Genomic DNA, 19067 nt, shown 5'->3' with positions numbered 1-19067 from the left:
TGGGAATTTTATATATATATATATATTTATATATTTTTTACTTATAGCTAGCTAGCAGTGCTGTCTGTTCATATTCAAATAATGCAGCCCAGGCTTTATGGTTTTATCTGTTGGGAAGAATTACAACAAGTACTGCATGCTGTGTCCAGAGATCGCAGAGGCTCAGGGACTGTTATTAACCACTGCCAAAATTGTGGCTTTTCACAGGCTGTTCAGCAGCCGTTGCATCACCAAGGTGGGCGCCTTATGTTTCGGCAATGGAGGAGCGGGGTCCAATGGAGGAGCGGGGTCCTATGGAGGAGCGGGGTCCTATGGAGGAGCGGGGTCCTATGGAGGAACTGGCCGTCGGAGAAGCAGATGTGGTGCACTAATCAAGCATTCCGGGCCTGTTAGACAGACCGTCTTTGTTTCTCTCTGACTGTACCATCGATGCCCCCTCCGCTAAAGCTTCGCTGCCTTCCCAATCCAAACTCATCCAAAGCCAAATAGAGGCATTCAATCTCCATCTCTACCATCTCAATTTAAATCGTTTTTTTTTTTAATGAGTTTTCAGATTACAAGTTAAATCAATAATTATTAGGAATTATTATATTTAAGATGTCCTTGACTGACATACCAAGAAGTGATGCATTTTATTCGAAAAATTCCACACGCATGAAGGCACAATCAGGAATTGGGGTGTGTGGTTCAATGGAACACATTCTATCAAAATAGTTCTATGAAGAATACTCTAGTTGACTAAGAATTATAATAGGGGTTATTGCTTAAGGAAGGTTATTCTTCCACTATTGAGGACCAATATAATAGAAGGTAGCACTGAAGATTTGGATGGTGGTAGTGTAGACACTATTTGGAGGACCATAATCTTTACAGAATATACCCATCTGTTAACCTGCATAGGACTATTAACAATACTGTTTGGTCATACAAATGAGGCCATGTAACATCTTTCAGGTTGAAAAACTTGATGCAGATACCTAGGTGTCATTTCCACCCCCCATGTATTTCCTTGGTGTGGAAAGCGCATGTCCCACCTCTGAGATTATTCCTCACCTCATTTACTGTGTCAAGGTCAGCTTTTGTGGGATGTGGAGGTGTTCAATACCACATCCATGTATGCCGTACTGACTACACTAACTGGCACATTGAATTTGCGACCCATAATCAAAAGAAAAGTTATCGCTCTCAAGTATATACAGAATTAAGGTGCAAGTCTGACACTAAAAAGTAATATGTTTTTTTTTTTTCAAGAGTATACAGCAGACTTCCTTGAGTTAGTTTGGTTGCCCACCTCTCTCAGAGCTTCAGCATAGGAGCTCATGTCAGTCAGGATGACCAGGACATGCTTCTCACACTGGTAGGCCAGGTACTCAGCTGAGGTCAGAGCCAGGCGAGGGGTGATGATGCGCTCAATACTGAGAAAGGAAAGACAGAGAAAGGAAAGACAAAAGAAAGGAATTAAAAGGTTTCCACCATTAACATAAAAAAGGTGGGGAAAGACAAAAGACTAATAATACTCTGTTGAAAAGGTGAAAATGACAGGCTTGCCTTTATACAGCAATATTTTAGACACCTTACTGCCTTGAATTCCTGATTCCTTAGATGTACCATGAAAGCATTACTTATAGGAGGGAGCTAGTGCACAGAGCTTATGCACATAAACTCACGTGGGGTCGTTGGCTAGGTTCAAGAACAGGCAAACATTGTCCATGGATCCATTCTCCTCAAAGTCTGACTTGAAGAAGCGAGCAGTTTCCATGTTCACCTGAAAAGATAGGTTAGGGGAAAAAAGGTAGGTTCGTGATTACATACCAAGTTGATAGTAGAAGGCCTTGAACATTCTTCAACAAAGCAGGAATATACTGTATAAGAGTCGCCCACGGACAAGAAAAAAAAAACACACCTATATCAGAAAAATGAGTGTCAGTCTGCAATTAAAGAAATTAAGGCAAATTCTTCCTAAACAGTATACAAAGAGCAATGTACTGCAAATAATGTTGCAGCTTACTGGATCAGTTGCTTTCTACTCAGGTTAATTTTACATGTTCTGATCGTACCCAGATCTATTTTTATTCGGGAAAGGGGGAAAAAAATCTGACTTGGTGAGAAAGTGCCTTAACACTTAACCATGTTTTCATGAAAGATGGGATATAAAAAAATTCAAAATAATAACTTTGAGGATATATTCTTTTATAGACCAAAGTATGAGCTATGTAAATGTAAAGGAACACCAGCCTAATGAAAACCTTATTTCATAAAATGCACCTAACTGGATTTCTGGCAACTCCAGACACCACTTGAGTAAATCTGATTAAAAAGATGTCAGGCTATTCCATTAAAACAACTAGAGAGCCTACTCGCGCTTTGTAACCAAAATAAATTTTAAATTTGGCGTAGTAGATGACATCACCCCAGTATTCCTACCATCAGGGCAAGACAGGAAAAGCAACATTCAAGCAGCCGGTCGCAGCCGATTCTGACCGGTTTGTTTATAGCTGCAGATATGCGCCCATTCTCGGTGGTTGAGAAGAATTACCTCGTGAAAGTGCTCGAGCCACATTACGAACCTCACCCTCTCGCATCCATTTCAGTAAACAAGTAGTACCCGCTCTATTTAAGCAAGCTAAAGCTGAAGTTGTCAATTAATTGGCCAATGCATCCCGTGTTGTGATTTGCCATTCCACTGCCAAAGAACAGCAGAGCACCCTTTAATGGTTCAAACAGCCGACCGCCGTCTTACCAGTGCTTACAGTGCCTTGCGAAACTATTCGGCCCCCTTGAACTTTGCGACCTTTTGCCACATTTCAGGCTTCAAACATAAAGATATAAAACTGTATTTTTTGTGAAGAATCAACAAGTGGGACACAATCATGAAGTGGAAAGACATTTATTGGATATTTCAAACTTTTTTAACAAATCAAAAACTGAAAAATTGGGCGTGCAAAATTATTCAGCCCCCTTAAGTTAATACTTTGTAGCGCCACCTTTTGCTGCGATTACAGCTGTAAGTCGCTTGGGGTATGTCTATCAGTTTTGCACATTGAGAGACTGACATTTTTTCCTCCTTGCAAAACAGCTCGAGCTCAGTGAGGTTGGATGGAGAGCATTTGTTAACAGCAGTTTTCAGTTCTTTCCACAGATTCTCGATTGGATTCAGGTCTGGACTTTGACTTGGCCATTCTAACACCTGGATATGTTTATTTTTGAACCATTCCATTGTAGATTTTGCTTTATGTTTTGGATCATTGTCTTGTTGGAAGACAAATCTCCGTCCCAGTCTCAGGTCTTTTGCAGACTCCATCAGGTTTTCTTCCAGAATGGTCCTGTATTTGGCTCCAAACCATCTTCCCATCAATTTTAACCATCTTCCCTGTCCCTGCTGAAGAAAAGCAGGACCAAACCATGATGCTGCCACCATGTTTGACAGTGGGGATGGTGTGTTCAGAGTGATGAGCTGCGTTGCTTTTACGCCAAACATAACGTTTTGCAATGTTGCCAAAAAGTTCAATTTTGGTTTCATCTGACCAGAGCACCTTTTTCCACATGTTTGGTGTGTCTCCCAGGTGGCTTGTGACAAACTTTAAATGACACTTTTTATGGATATCTTTAAGAAATGGCTTTCTTCTTGCCACTCTTCCATAAAGGCCAGATTTGTGCAATATACGACTGATTGTTGTCCTATGGACAGAGTGTCCCACCTCAGCTGTAGATCTCTGCAGTTCATCCAGAGTGATCATTGGCCTCTTGGCTGCATCTCTGATCAGTCTTCTCCTTGTATGAGCTGAAAGTTCAGGGACGGCCAGGTCTTGGTAGACTTGCAGTGGTCTGATACTCCTTCCATTTCAATATTATCGCTTGCACAGTGCTCCTTGGGATGTTTAAAGCTTGGGAAATCTTTTTGTATCCAAATCCGGCTTTATACTTCTTCACAACAGTACATCGGACCTGCCTGGTGTGTTCCTTGTTCTTCATGATGCTCGCTGCGCTTTTAACGGACCTCTGAGACTATCACAGTGCAGGTGCATTTATGCAGAGACTTGATTACACACAGGTGGATTGTATTTAATCATTAGTCATTTAGGTCAACATTGGATCATTCAGAGATCCTCACTGAACTTCTGGAGAGAGTTTGCTGCACAAAGTAAGGGGCTGAATAATTTTGCACGCCCAATTTTTCAGTTTTTGATTTGTTAAAACAGTTTGAAATATACAATAAATGTCGTTCCACTTCATGATTGTGTCTCACTTGTTGATTCTTCACAAAAAAATACAGTTTTATATCTTTATGTTTGAAGCCTGAAATGTGGCAAAAGGTTGCAAAGTTCAAGGGGGCGAATACTTTCGCAAGGCACTGTAGCAAACCTTAAGGAAAAAAATGATGGTTAACCAAATACAATGTTATTTTACAGAAAACAAAATTGGCAATGGACTTTCAGCATGCTTACAGGGTAGGGAACTCAACATGCTCGGCACCGACACAAATGACCGATGGTTGGCTGAAAGAAATTGATAATACGATTGTGGACGCTGTTTTGTTAGACTTCAGTGCAGCTTTTGACATCATTGCTGAAAAAATTGAGGTGTTATGAATTTACATCCTCTGCCTTATGGATTGAGTGCAACTTATCTAACAGAACACAGGGTATTCTATAATGGAAGTCTCCAATGCCAATTCGGTTGAGTGTGGTGTACCGGAGTTCTTGAGCCAATTACCGTTTTCTGTTTTTACTAATGACCTTCAATAAAAGCCTGTGTCGATGTAAGCTGACGACTGAAACAGTATACATGTCGGCTTCGACAGTAAAATAACTTTCACCTTTAACATAGCACTCCGGTCAGTTTTAGAATGGGTGACTAGCAATAGGCTGGTGCTAAATATATCAAAGCATCATTTTGGGACAAATCACTTGCTCAACGCTAAACCTCATCTTGATCTATTATTGAATAATATGGCGATTGAGCAAGTTCAGACAACTAAGCTGCTGGGTGTAATCCTAGATAGTAAGCTGTCATTGTCAAAACATATAGACTCCATGGTTGCTAAAAAGGGAAAGGTCTGTCCGTGATAAGGCGTTGCTCTGCTTTCTTGACATCTCAATCAACCAGGCAAGTCCTACAGGCCCTAGTTTTGAACAACCTGGACCAGGTGGTGATCACGTGCGGGGAAAAAAAGTCCCAGGAAAATTGGAGTTGGTCCAGAACAGAGCAGCACGTACTGCACAAGGAGCGAGAATGTCAATTTCTTCGGGCTCAAAGTTGAGGAGAGGCTGACTACATCACTGTTGGCCTTTGTGTGAGTTGTTGAAGGTACTGAACTGTCTGTTCAAGTTCGGACACTCATCGGTATCACACAAAACATGCAACCAGAGGTCTCTCAGTCCCCAGGTACAGAACAGAGGCTGGGAAATGCACAGTATTAAAATAGAGCCATGACTACATTGGTACTCTGCCACCCAAGGTAACTCAAGTAAGCAAAAAAAATAAAAATAAAAAATGGAGCAAAAACGTACAGCATGACGGGGACTGTGATGAGACATTTTTATATAAGTTGTATTGTATTATGTATTGCAGGGGTAGGCTACCCCTTCCTGGTGTGCTGCAGGTAATGTAGGATTTTGATCCAACAAGGCACCACACCTGACCAACTGAGCTAATTGATCAGTTCAGTGATTGGCTCCATTCAACATCTGGTCTTCCAGGTCGGTTAAATCAAAAATATGAAGTGCCTGCAGCCCTCCAGGACCAGGGTTGCCTACCCCTGATGTATTGTATTGTTGTGTTCTGTATATTATGTAATATATTTATTTTATGTTTTGTTTTCTGTTACGACCCAAGGAAGAGTAGCCGCTGTGTTGGCAGCAGCTAATTGGGGATCCTAATAAAAGGCTAAAATACTACAGATGGATGGACCTCCAGGGCTACTTAACAGTGAAGTACCGTGCTACAGACATGCCCTCTTTATGAGAGTCACACAAGCTTGCTTACATTTCTCTTTGTAAGAAAACATAGCATTGGCCTATACCAGAGGTTCCCTAACTTTTGGCCCGTAACCCCATTTTGACAGTACTTTCGACAGTATTTCAATCTCAAAGAAGTTGAGGTGACAAATGCATCAAAAGTAATATTTTGGTATGATCTTCTGTGTAGAAAATAACAATTGACAGTGTGCTTTCACCCCCAGTCTGATTATGTGCCTGATCTTGTCCACTCTGTTCTAATGAGTCCTGTGCAGCTTGTGGGCATTGTAGAGACACAGTGTTCCTGACATTAATCTTTCAGGGATATTTTGTAGCTTAAAAACGGTTCAAAAGATAGAGCCACATTTGTAGGAAGAAAACGCTTTGTTTATTACTGACGTCACCCCGGTCCTATGAAATAAGCATAATTTCTCGCCAGAGTTTCTCTCATGACTCCAGGTTTAAATCAGACCAGCCCAAATGGGGTCAGGGACTCCAATTTGGGAATCAGAGGCTTGTACAATGTCTGAGCCATGTTTACATATTGATTTTACACATATTTCACTTTATTTTAGTGTTGTTGATGAGTAATTGTGTAATTTAAGAATTCATTGTGTTATTCCTGATTGTGCTGTCCAACATTATATGACTCAGGAATAAACACTTTTTTTTTTTAAACCAAAATTAAACTACAGTAACTGTTGGAATTTCATTTCATGGACAAACTGCATATTTGTCTTCTTTATTCAAGTGCTACAACATACTACGTAGCAATTTTGGTTTTCCTCAGTTGCTTTGACTAAATCGGAATTAAAATGAACATATTTTAACCAAAATTAATACTCTATATTTTTTCTATATGGGAGATAGTGTTGACAGGTTTTGGTTGTGACCATGGTGATATCAAAATGTTTGTTTTTTAAAGTATAAAAAGTAGAACTATTCAGACCATGAGTGGTCTTGTTGCGCTCCACGTAATCAGGAGATGAAGGTGTTCCCATAGTATAGCTGACCCTGCTCATTTTTTACTCAGAGGATTTGACAAAACTCAGAGTTGACCAAAACTCCAGAGATAAATATTCCTTAAAGTCATGGGATCCTTTGTCAGTTAATACAGATTTTTTCTAACTTTTTGGGAGTTTGAAATGGTAATCCTTTGCTCCGGACAAGGACAATTCCTGGCACAGAGCCGACATTGAACTGAATAATACAAACTAATATTTAGTAAACAAAAACCTATTTCCCCTTATAAAGTTCCCCTAAAAGTAATTTTAAGATCAAATTATTAAACAAAATACATAAAAAAAAAAAAAAGTTGTTTCCCTGTCGGACAAGGATTGTCCCAACCTTCAAGAATCCCGAAATATGAGCACATCTTGTTTGATGCCTTTCACACGAAATATCGTCCTGCTGCAACCCATCAATTATTTAGTCGGAACTAGGGTTGACCGATATTTGGGGAGATCTCTTCTACCAGCTCCTACTCCAAAAATTGCGAAATTCGATAGAATCGTTTTGCGGCATTAATTACTGAATAATTCCAGACTGTGCCATTTATGTGCTTATTTATGCTATTAGTCTCATTCTCATTAATTGCAAAATAATACAGCTTAGTAAATTAATTTAGACTTCATTTTCAACATATTGATAGAGCCTTAACTGATACAACTGCATAGTTTAGATTTCAAGTTCAAATAGAGTAAAGTCTTGCATATCATGATATATCATAAATGCCAAATATTCAAGTGAATCATATCGGCCCAACCCTACTCGGAAAAGGTTTGATTGCGGAGTTCTCACAAATGCGAAAAGAGACTTGACCAAAAGAAAGTGTTCTCTGGGATACGCGTTCTGCTACTGACAGGCTGTGCACAGCCACTGACAGGTTTGGTTGTGTAAATTCATAATTTAATACATTTCTCTTTCTTTGTACGTTTGCAATGTATCAGCGCAACAATTCCATCAATCTAGCACCACTAGCCAACGCGATCACACCAGAGTCATACACTCTCGCCATTCAAACTTTGCTGCCAGCTCATTGCCAACTACTGCTGCGGTCATTCTCAGTGGCAATATGTTGTTCAAAGTGGCTAGAGAGGACGCTGTAATGAGAGAGCAATAATATTGTAGCACTACAGTATACTGGCTAAGCTACTGAAAATATTATAACATGATTAATTTTCATCATGAAAGGAGGTTGGCTACGTTTGCTTCAGTTCCATCACATTGAAATAGAGAGGAATCGCAAAAATGTCACCGGTAGTTACTACTCGCAGGGGTTGATCCTCATGACACTCTACTACATTTTTGTTATGCTCATTTCAGTAATAGATTTGTTGCCTTTTGAGAAATGTAACTTGATCATTTGATTTAATTTCACAAAAATGTTGCCTTCATTCACAAAGAGCATGTTTTACATCAAACACATTTTCACATCTCAAGAGGTTAAATAAATAAAACAACTAGAGTAGGTGCCTATTAAAAAGTGTTGGGTGCAGGGAGCGACAGTTAAAACATTTTTAGCCTCTCCATTTCAGCGTGACGCGTTAAGCTCAAACTAGTTTCACCACAAAACAGCAAAAAATGGCCAAAAATAGAATCAGCTCACCTGCTTTTACACCATCTAATGTACTGTATGCGAACAATTTCTACTTACATTAATCCATCCACCTAACAGCTGTGACATATCTTGGCAAAGTAGAAACGCTCCCTAACAGGAACGTAAACTCATAGGTGCACAAAATCTTAAAGAAATAAGATTTTAGTGCACATGGATCTTATAGTCTTATCTTTTATTTCAGCTCATGAAACCAACACTTTACATGTTGCGTTTATATTTTCGTTCAGCGTATATTACGAGTTTCCAAACTGTCATCAATGTTGACCTATGTGACGTTGTGCGAATATTTAAAAAAAGTGTGGGGAAAAACGCATTGGACTTGGTGTGAATGGTTTTGTGCATCAAAATTTGAAATCATTTTTTTCCGGAATTCGTATGGGGGGAAAAAATGCAATAGTTTGAGAGACAGGGACTTTAAATATTAAAGGGCAGCAGGTAGCCTCGTGGTTAGAGCATTGGGCCAGTAACTGAAAGGTTGCTGGATCAAAACCCCGTTCTGCCCCTAAACAAGGCAGTTAACTCACTGTTGCCCGGTAGGCCTTCATTGTAAATAAGAATTTGTTCTTAACTGACTTGCCTAGTTAAATAAAGGTTAAATAAATAAATAAATGAATCTGTTGTTAAAGAGGCTTAATACACTGTTCTTTACACTGTGTCCTTTTCCTAAATTGGAATCTTCTTCTCAAAGAGTACATACGATTTAGAATGTCTTAATCCCTTTTCATACCCATCTGCCAGTACGCATTGCATTTCCACTACTCTTTCAGAGAGTTGGTGCTTATGTTACAAAGCCCTCAGTGTGTGAATTAGCCATCAGCAGGGAGAGGATAAGGGGGGCCAGAGGAGCAGAGGTGGGGGTCACTAACATCTCTGCCACAGGTCACAGAAGACTCCCCACACAAGTGTTAAATAGTCAAGCACAGAGCAGCTGAACTGGAGAGAATTTGATACTGGCTAGCTAAATGTGTTCAAGACTGCTTAATAATAACCAGCATGGCCAGAATCTGCTCAGAGGAGCAGAAGTAACAGGGGACTCAAACGCTAAGTCACCTGGTGAATGAGAGCGAGAAGAGGAGAGGGGGATTGTCACGGTGGGGTTAAGAGGAGGGATTAGCCTAACACTAGAGGAAAAAACAGATCAGATAAAGAGCGAAATATTTTGTCCATCTAGTGCCGCTCAACTCACCCCCATGGCAGCAAAGACAATGGCAAAGTTATCATCGCTGTAGTCCATCACATCCTTGGATTTCTTCACCAGGCCAGCCTGACGACAAATCTGGGCAGCAATCTGAGAATCAAAACATACACAGGATTAAAAATGATGACATCTTGAAACATTCACATTGATAAAACAGCCAGTCTATTACAAATGATTGGACATCAGCGAGTGCCCCGTCCAGCTTGCTACAGGAGCGGGGTGTGTGTTTGCGTGTGTGCACATGAGTATGCATGTTTGTGGGGTGTTTGGGTGTGCATAGTTGAAGAACAACTCTGTGATTAGGAATCGAGGAGAAATTTCACGCTTAATGTAATGGTTGCCACCTGTTGATCCGGGATGACCTCTCACTGCACCCTGAGCTGAGACACCTGGCCCATAGAGAACCATGGCAAAAATGACCCCATGACATCTGTTTAATGAAACGAGAAGCGCTTTATAACATTCCAGTGACGCGAGAAGTCGACCAGCATCATTAGTCAGACAAGGCGTACCCTGTTCACTGTTTTTAGTACAGTGGGACACTACAGTGGGCTCTCTATCCAACTGCCCTCTTTTGATCATGCACTTCCCGATTGGAGGAGAATTATTTTATTCCCATTCAAAACATTTGCTAATCAAGGGAACAGATTTTTTTAAATATATATATTTTTTAAATGTACACACACCACCCAAAATCGGTGTCATCCTGTTGCTTCAGTGGGATTCTATGCATTTGACTGAGGCTCCCCCTCCGCCAGAATCTGATCGCGCATGTTTCAGTTTGGCAGTCCGCCCTGACCAACAACACAGCTTTCTGTGAACACAGAAAAAAACTCAAGTGTTGGGCCTCCATTGTCTGGCCTGAAGGTCATAATGAGGCTGTTTGCAGACTGTGATGGCTGGTGAGAGGACAGCCACCTCAAGCGTTAAGGGCCTCATGGCTGGGCTACCGATCCTATATTAATCAGTGCCCTTCACACGATCGCCTAATCCCCTCTCGCCATCATTGTCTTATTGGTTTAATTCGTTTCCCAGTTCAACCAGGGGGCATCAGCTCTCTCTCGGAGGCCTTAGAAATAGCCTCCCTCCCTTCATGGAAAACCATGGCCACTGTCTGATATGACAATATGAACTATCAAAACTATTCATCTCATTTCCAAATCAAATGTGCAATAGTTTGGTGGTCTGAACTTTTTGGGTAAGTCCTTTAACACTGATATTTCTCATCTTGTCCCTGAGATTTAGTGGAGAGGTTAGTAGAGAATGATCAAACTAACACCAAACGAGGCTTGTTATAAGAACATGTTGGAATGGAGAAAGATTTGGACTTCCTTGATACTGCCCAGCACCTTGCCCCTATGTCATGCAATAAGTCACAAGATTGAGTTAGATGGGAAAAAAAAAAGTCAAGCTGGCAATGAGCAACAGATCTTTTTCATTCCTCTCTTTTCGGGTTCAGTCAAAGGTAAAACCCTGATGAAGGCTAAAATACATTCGTTTTAACAATAAATAAGCATTTATCAACTTTCACTGTCCTCTATGAGTTGCTAAATGTCCTATTAATTTGAGTTCACTCAAAGTAGGCTAACTGTCACCACAATAATATAACTATTCCAATAAATCAGATAAGCAAATCGTTTCAACTCTCATTTGTTCATATCCTAATTAAATACTTCAAGGCACCAGAAGAACTCTGGGGGGGGTGGGGGGTGGGGGGGGGGGGGTATTTTTAGACAGATTAGGAAGTCCAGATGGCTGCCATGTGCCGATAACTAACACACTGACACAGAGGCATGGCTCTGAGTCACGCTTTCATGACACGATAACATCAACTTAAAACTAAATCTGACATATTCAAAATATTTTTAGTAGTGCCTTAGAATATGGTATTATGCCACCTTAAGGTTTCTCTTTAGTAGGTTTAATGTGTTCATACCATTGCCTAAATAAGCTGTTAATAACATAAGCCTAAAATTAAATGGAGAACAAGCACCTAGTTAACAGTGTGTCTGATACACCGACTATCAAATGTGACAGGCACATGATTGTGAGAAAACGACATGCATGCCATTAAGCAGTGCATACATTTTTATGTATGACTGGCCTCAGCAGGAATCAAACCTATACCTCTTGGCACTGCAAGCACCATGCTCTACCAGCTGAGCCACACAGGACACAAGACCTATGCTCTCAATTGACTCCAAGTAGTCCAATATGTAGGCAGTAAAATTATTAAATGTGTTTGGCATTCTGGAGTCCTATGTATGGAGATGGAGACAGGGTGAGGCAAGACTCCGTGTGAAATAAGAAAATGCCCTCCACAGGCAGTAAAATGTCAAAGTGGATTTTTGAGATGTCCTCCTGACCCACTTCGCCGTTACAGCAACACAGGGCCAAAACAATAAAATCTTCTCAGCCCATTAGCACTAATAATTTAAACACACGCGCACACATACATGCATGCATTCACTTGCACACTTAAGTGCGGGCACACTCCACACGGGGTGTTTGACAGAAAAAATTAAGCACAGAAAAATAGATTACTACAAACCAAAACGGACGACACTAAATTAGAATCCCCTGGCTGCGATAATGCAAATTGCTGAGGTGTCCAACAGAATAAACTGCCTCATGTTACAGATCACATTGTTCAGTTAGTGTTTGAAAGTCCTCTCCCATGCTATTAACTGAGGTTATAAAATGGCAAGCTTAAGGCACATATAGCCTATTTGTTTGTGTGGCCAAGCCTTGTCAGAGATAGCGTCTCCATCGTACCTCGTTGTGGGGGAGGCCAGCGGCAGAAAAGATGGGGATCTTCTGACCTCGAGCAATGCTGTTCATCCCATCGATGGCAGAAATACCAGTCTGGATCATCTCCTCAGGGTAGATACGGCACTGAGGGTTGATGGGTTGGCCTGGGACAGGTCACAAGCAGAGGTTCAGAAACACAAACCAGAGGGTAAGCCACTTCCATCCCAGGTATTGGCCAGGTAGAAGTAATATACAGTGCCCTCCATTAATATTGGCACCCTTGATAATTATGAGCAATACGGGCTGTGAAAAATGCCTTTACAGTTTATCTTCCTGGTCTTTCACTCAAAATATTCACAAAAATCGAACATATAATTGAAGTAAAATGATTGAAATAAATAAATGTAAAAAATATTTCTCTCTAAAACTTGTGCCACAACTATTGGCACACCCAAGAAATTCTTATGAGAACAATCTAACTGCAGTATATTCCCATTCCTATTTTACATTTAAGTTCATCTGAGTGATTAGGAACACTTAAGTGGTAAGCCATGACTTCCTGTTTCACTGGGGTATAAATATGAGATGACACACAGGCCAAGTTCCCATAGTCATCCATCACTATCGGAAAGACCCAAGAATATGTGCTCTCCTCTTCAACTCATCCCAGGTTTTCTACGGGGTTTAGGTCAAAGGACTGGGATGGCGATGGCAAAACCTTGATTCTGTGGTCAGTGAACCATTTTTGTGTTGATTTTGAGGTTTGCTTTGGCTCATTGTCCTGCTGGAAGATCCAACCACGGGTGCCAATACTAGTGGGGGGCACTGTAATAGATATAAAAATGGTAGAGTTGGCCTAATAATAGTTTCAATTCAGCTATTTAAACTATGTGTAGTTGCACACAAGTAAACTAGGGTTTAGAAAATAAAATGAAACAAGTACACGTGTGGGAGATGTAGGAAATCCCCAAAAGGTTTCACATCAATACATGGTCGGAAGATGGAACAAAAAGGTCAGAACGGAAGTCAGGGTCAAACATATTGTTGCCTTTAAGATGGCAGACTCATGACACTCTTCAGGTCATCTATTCATTGGGATGCCATGCCTACATGATGGCACCCTACACGTGAAAAGGGACTCGGGATGGGATCAACAGTCAATATAAGAGACAGAGTTTGGCCTTGTGGCAGTGCGATACAACTAAAGACTGAAATCACACTATACAAGCTAAAATATAGCTTCATCTAGGTCCACTAGCAGAGTAGAGATGGAAGCTTATCCGTTGTGAGCTCAGTATATTATGATTATCGCCAAGGTACCATGGTTCTATTTTTTTAAAAATCATGTCAGGGTCAATTTAATTTCACCACAATGTTATCAAGGAATATTTTTCATTTGGCGAATGAAGTGAACTATAGCTCCGTCCTACCCATGATATCCAGGTAGTCTTCAGCCAGCACAGTGGGGCCACGGTCAATGGGCTTGCCTGAGCCATTGAAAACACGTCCTGAAATGAAAAAGCATAAGACATTCTCTATTGGTTTCATTTCATAGTACATGGACTGCCATCAACATAATTCTCTCTGCCTCTAATTCCTTAATAAATAGGAGTAGTTATTTCAGATGTCAGCCAATGGTAGAGGTACTGTATCTAACATTTTCATTAATTTTAGGCCCATTACTCAGAATACTAAAGCAACAAATGGTTCGCTCTCCTATTCAAATACACCCGACCTTGAGTCCCAATGATGTGGTTTGATATTTACAAAAGGTCATACAAGCCTTAGATTTTATTCAATGTTTTTGTTCCCCTAAGTCACGTGTGGGGAAGATTCAATGCAGGACTCAAATTGAGGAATTAACAGAGGGGAGGTAAAAATGGAGCAGAACAATTGTATTAAGCACACTATGAGAGTAAAGCTTACAGGGTCTGTTCTTTGTGTGAGAAAGGGGGAGGAGGAAACAGTTATACAGATTGATGAAAACAGACATAGAGCAGCCTAATTAAGTCTTAATCAGTAGTGGATTTCATGCTTTCTCCTGCCTAGCACCCACGGGATGCCACTCAGCTTGTTGGAGGGCTCATCTTACCCAGCATGTCCTCAGACACAGGTGTGCGCAGGATGTCACCGGTGAACTCACAGGCAGTCTTCTTGGCATCAATACCAGATGTCCCCTCAAACACCTGAAAATTACAATAAAACAGGAACGTTCAGTTGTTTGTGGTGGGTACGCGCGTTTGTGTGTGTGCGGGGTGGGGCTCACCTGTACGACAGCCTTGGTGCCAATCACCTCCAGTACCTGGCCACTCCTCCTGGTGCCATCAGGTAAAGTCAGATGTACAATCTCAGCATACCTGGGAAACTGCCACATAAGATGGAAAAACATAATTTAACAAACATGTTTCTTACGGTCTTTCAAAACAGGAAACATACACAGCCATCAAAGGCTATCCCTGCAGAGAATAAGAATACCAATACACAAGCCAGAACACAAATTATTATAGAGCAGTAATCTCGGAAACCCACCCCAAAAATCTGGCATAATTGCATCAGATGCTCGATTAAGTTCTGGGGGGGGTGGCGACGTTAAAGGGAAGATAAACGCAATTTGCGAAGTCTTCCCCCCTCCCCCTTTAATGGAAACTCTCTGCAAGTTTCAGGCAAGTCTATGGGCCAAATGTTTTCTCTATCCTTCTGAAATTCAAATGATGTGAGCATTGAGATATCGTGATTAGTCCAAATGATCAGTGATGAACAATCTGCATACCGGAACACAGTTTCTCATTATCAGTCACATGCCACAGCCTGTTGACAGACATTACCAGGTATGTTACGTGCGCCTGTCCACGAGAGATTAATAGAGAAGTAATGTTACTTCCTCAGTCACCTTCACATTATCCAGAATCACCAGGGGCCCATTCACTCCAGACACAGTAGAATAAGCTGAAATAGAGAAGAACAGTCCATTTGTTTTGCATCGCGAACCACGTTTTAATCCACAGATGGAAACAGGAAGTTTCGGTACAACTTTATATGCAGACAGATCATTTGTTTGTTTGACATGGTGGGATCTTCGTGTCTAAAATTTGATTATGCGAGAAATGTCAAGTTTAAACTCCTTTATGCGCAAATATAGATATAATAACCATCACATCGAAGTAAACTTGAAGTCACGATGATATGGTGTGTGGTCCACCCACTGGGGAAATCATGCAGTTTATTAGGCTACAGATTAAATAAATTATAATGAACTTCACAGCGTGAAAGTGGACAGTGATGAGCTTGATGCACCGATCAAATAAATGTCAAGGTCTTATTCTGGTGATATGTTCGATGCTTGACTGTCGTTTGACAAATATTCTCGCTCTTATGCATAATAATCTCATGTAGACTAGCCTTCCAGCACAGCATCTGCAAGCTGATGGCCAGAGCACATGCCAGAGTAGGTACATTTGCTATTTAACGCAACAGTTTGTGACAAAACTAAATCAGGTTGAGTTGAAAATGCAGTGGAAATGCATTGAACTTTGATCGGGTACAAGAAAACTTCAGCTAAAAAGTACATTGTGTGTGCGCTGTTATCACGCACTGATTTTTAACCGCAAAAAATCAGTTTGGTGGAAACACACCACTGGTGGGAAAATATCATATTTACTTAATTCAGATTTCGAATAGTCACATGAAAATCTGTCTCTAATTGGATGGAAACCTAGCTATATAGGCAAAATTGTTTTGCTTGCAAGTAGATCAAAACCATGAACTTCAGTATAGGGGGGGAAAACATGTCTAACATTAAGCCCACTCTTGGGTCTGGTGGACAAGAGCTGCGACACCTTTGAACCAAAATGTTAAAAGCAATAGTGACGGAGGTTAAGAAAGGGGCATGGCTTTTTTTGCATGAAAGCCAACAATCATATGGTAATAAGTAGGCTAGTGTTTTTTAAGGATACCCATGTTAGTAATTACAAAGTGACCTTTCATAAAGGGATTCTAATGGCTTTCATGCATTTCATGGCCAAATGTCAAGGCCAGGCAAATGGAAAGGAAAATACATGAAATATAGGTACTTTGAACACAAAGGTAAAATTGTATTTACTTAGACCAAAGTCTACAATTTCTTAAACAATAGGACAGACATGCAAAGGTGATTGTTATGGGAATTAGTGAATTTCGTATAATTACAACGTAGCACAATCCATTCATTAATTCATTCCCTGTACTCACATTCACCCCAGTGTCTCCACTTTTGCAAACCTGTTAGGAATTTTGGCTCCAACCATCTTTTGTCTGTGCAATTAGCCTAATTATGAATTACTTTTTAATATTTTTTTTATTTAAATCAGCTTTAGGTAGATCAAGGATTCAGCACTTGTGATTTAGCACCCTAAACCCCAATAAATACACATTAGGGGCCACATCCCTCCCTGAGGCAGTTAGTGTTCTAAGGGCCAGGAGCTCAACACAACCACAGTGCTCAAAGCCCTCCCAAACCGACTTCCTACTACAGCATGGGTGCATGGGCCCCATTTCCTGCTTCCAAAATACCAAAACGCACACCCCATCAAAATTATCACAAAACAAGGCAAACTAGGCAATCAAGCATGTTTTAGCCTTTTGTGACTAGGGGGCAGTATTTTCCCTTTTGGAAAAATAACGTTCCCGTAGTAAACAGGATATTTTGTCAGGACAAGATGCTAGAATATGCATATAATTGACCGCTTAGGATAGAAAACTCTAAAGTTTCCAAAACTGTAAAAAATATTGTCTGAGAGTATAACAGAACTGATATTGCAGGAGAAAGCCTGAGAAAAATCCAATCCGGAAGTGACTCATATTTTGAAAGCTCTGCATTCCAATGTGTCCCTATTGAGCAGTGAATGAGCCATCAACCAGATTACTTTTTCTCCATATTCCCCAAGGTGTCTACAGCATTGTGATGTAGTTTTACACATTTATGTTGAAAAATACCCGTAAGTGGCTACATTGCGCAACTGGTCACCTGATGGCTCCCAGAGTGATTCTTGTGTAAAATACAGAGGTAGCCATTATTACAATCGGTCCTACTGAAAAACCAATTGTCCCGGTGGATATATTATCGAATAGATATTTGAAAAACACCTTGAGGATTGATTATATAAACAACGTTTGCCATGTTTCTGTCGATATTATGGAGCTTCTGACCACTTTTAAACATTGCGTGTTCATCTGCATCCGTAGATACCAACCATTAGTCAACGTGATTAACGGGGGCTGAGCTAGAGTGATGTTTTGAGACAAGGATGGATCCCGGCCTTTTTACTAAAAGGTCTGTAGAGTCCGAATAGTTTGAGCTACAAACTATTAAAAAGTTGACACCCTCACGAACACGCACATATATGGACAGTTACAAGCGACACAAGACAGGTTAGAAGGTAAGCGGTTCTTCTACTTAGAAGACAATAGGAAATCGTAGGGCATAGTGTCTGTATTACTGTAATAAACAAACAGTTGTGGTCAAACTCCAAACAGTTGTCACTGACTATTTGGTTATCCCACTGAGCAAAGACTTTCTGTACCTACAGCATTCATATACATTTAAATAAAGCTTTCGCTTTAGCTGACATTATTATTATTATTGAGTGTTGTCAATAAAACTCATGAATGCACCTATTTATGTCAAATTGGTTTGTGTTCTACTCGTTGCCCTGGTTGTCCTGAAAATAAAATGGTAAAACACTTCATTGTGAGGCTCAATATAAGGGCTGGACATGCAGATAAATTAAAGTCAGATAAATGAAAACCAGATTTTTGCTGGGGTCTCGGGACTGATAGGGTTAACTAACCAAACTAACCACATTTTGTATTGAGGAGCCCAAGCTGTCAGTGTCATGGGAAATATACAGGTGGATGAATAGGTGGAGGCGAGCCTGGAGGCTGTCATTAAAATGCCCAAGTAGAGACAAACAGAAGAACATGAATGTGGTCCAAACTTTGTCCTCTTACTTTCTTTGGGAAAACATTAGTTCTGCTGACATTGGAGCCAATTTGTCAGTGTATGTAAAAACGTTCGCCTCCGCCTGCTTCTCCTCGCACATCTGTAGCATGTGAAGGCGAGGAGAAGGCGGCCGTATGGGGGGGGGGGGGGCGCATTGTTTCCACCAGGTCTTCCATCATGCCCTCGTTTCTTTTTTTTGTGTGGACCGTCAATCTCTTGGTCAATATCAAAGCTACAAGGAAATTAGAGCAGACTGGTTCTAACACTGAGCACTAAAGCCTGGCGGGGTGCATCCACTATTCCACTAATTAGGCAGCGGCCAACAAATAGCCTGTCAATGCGCTATAGCCATTTCTCACACACGCGCACACACACCTGCATTTCAACCCCTATTACCCAGCTTAAGAGAGAGGGGGGCGAGAAAGAGTGTGAGAGACAGATGGCGCGCTCAAGTGTGATAAAAAGAACCACCACAACAGAGGGGTGTTAGTTGCCCTTCATTCTCCAAATAAACTGCCTCTGCTCTGACTATCAACCCCCTGCACTAGGAATAAAGACATTTGT

General features: G+C 40.8%; 1 protein-coding gene across 1 annotated transcript in view; it reads right to left on the bottom strand.

Annotated features, from left to right (window-relative positions):
• LOC124041305 (V-type proton ATPase subunit B, brain isoform-like) overlaps positions 1 to 19067 on the bottom strand; it is a 46944-nt gene that overhangs the window by 11153 nt on the left and 16724 nt on the right. Inside the window, exons 2-9 of the mRNA XM_046358750.1 lie at positions 15417 to 15472; positions 14793 to 14891; positions 14619 to 14712; positions 13957 to 14034; positions 12551 to 12690; positions 9764 to 9865; positions 1668 to 1765; positions 1292 to 1415 (exon numbers count right to left, since the gene is read on the bottom strand). Coding sequence (XP_046214706.1) covers positions 1292 to 1415; positions 1668 to 1765; positions 9764 to 9865; positions 12551 to 12690; positions 13957 to 14034; positions 14619 to 14712; positions 14793 to 14891; positions 15417 to 15472 — 791 coding nt within the window. The remainder of the gene's footprint in view (positions 1 to 1291; positions 1416 to 1667; positions 1766 to 9763; positions 9866 to 12550; positions 12691 to 13956; positions 14035 to 14618; positions 14713 to 14792; positions 14892 to 15416; positions 15473 to 19067) is intronic.

The sequence above is a fragment of the Oncorhynchus gorbuscha genome, linkage group LG08, assembly GCF_021184085.1.
Source record: "Oncorhynchus gorbuscha isolate QuinsamMale2020 ecotype Even-year linkage group LG08, OgorEven_v1.0, whole genome shotgun sequence".
In the NCBI taxonomy this organism is placed as follows: Eukaryota; Metazoa; Chordata; class Actinopteri; order Salmoniformes; family Salmonidae; genus Oncorhynchus; species Oncorhynchus gorbuscha.
This window is presented reverse-complemented; position numbering and strand designations above follow the sequence as displayed.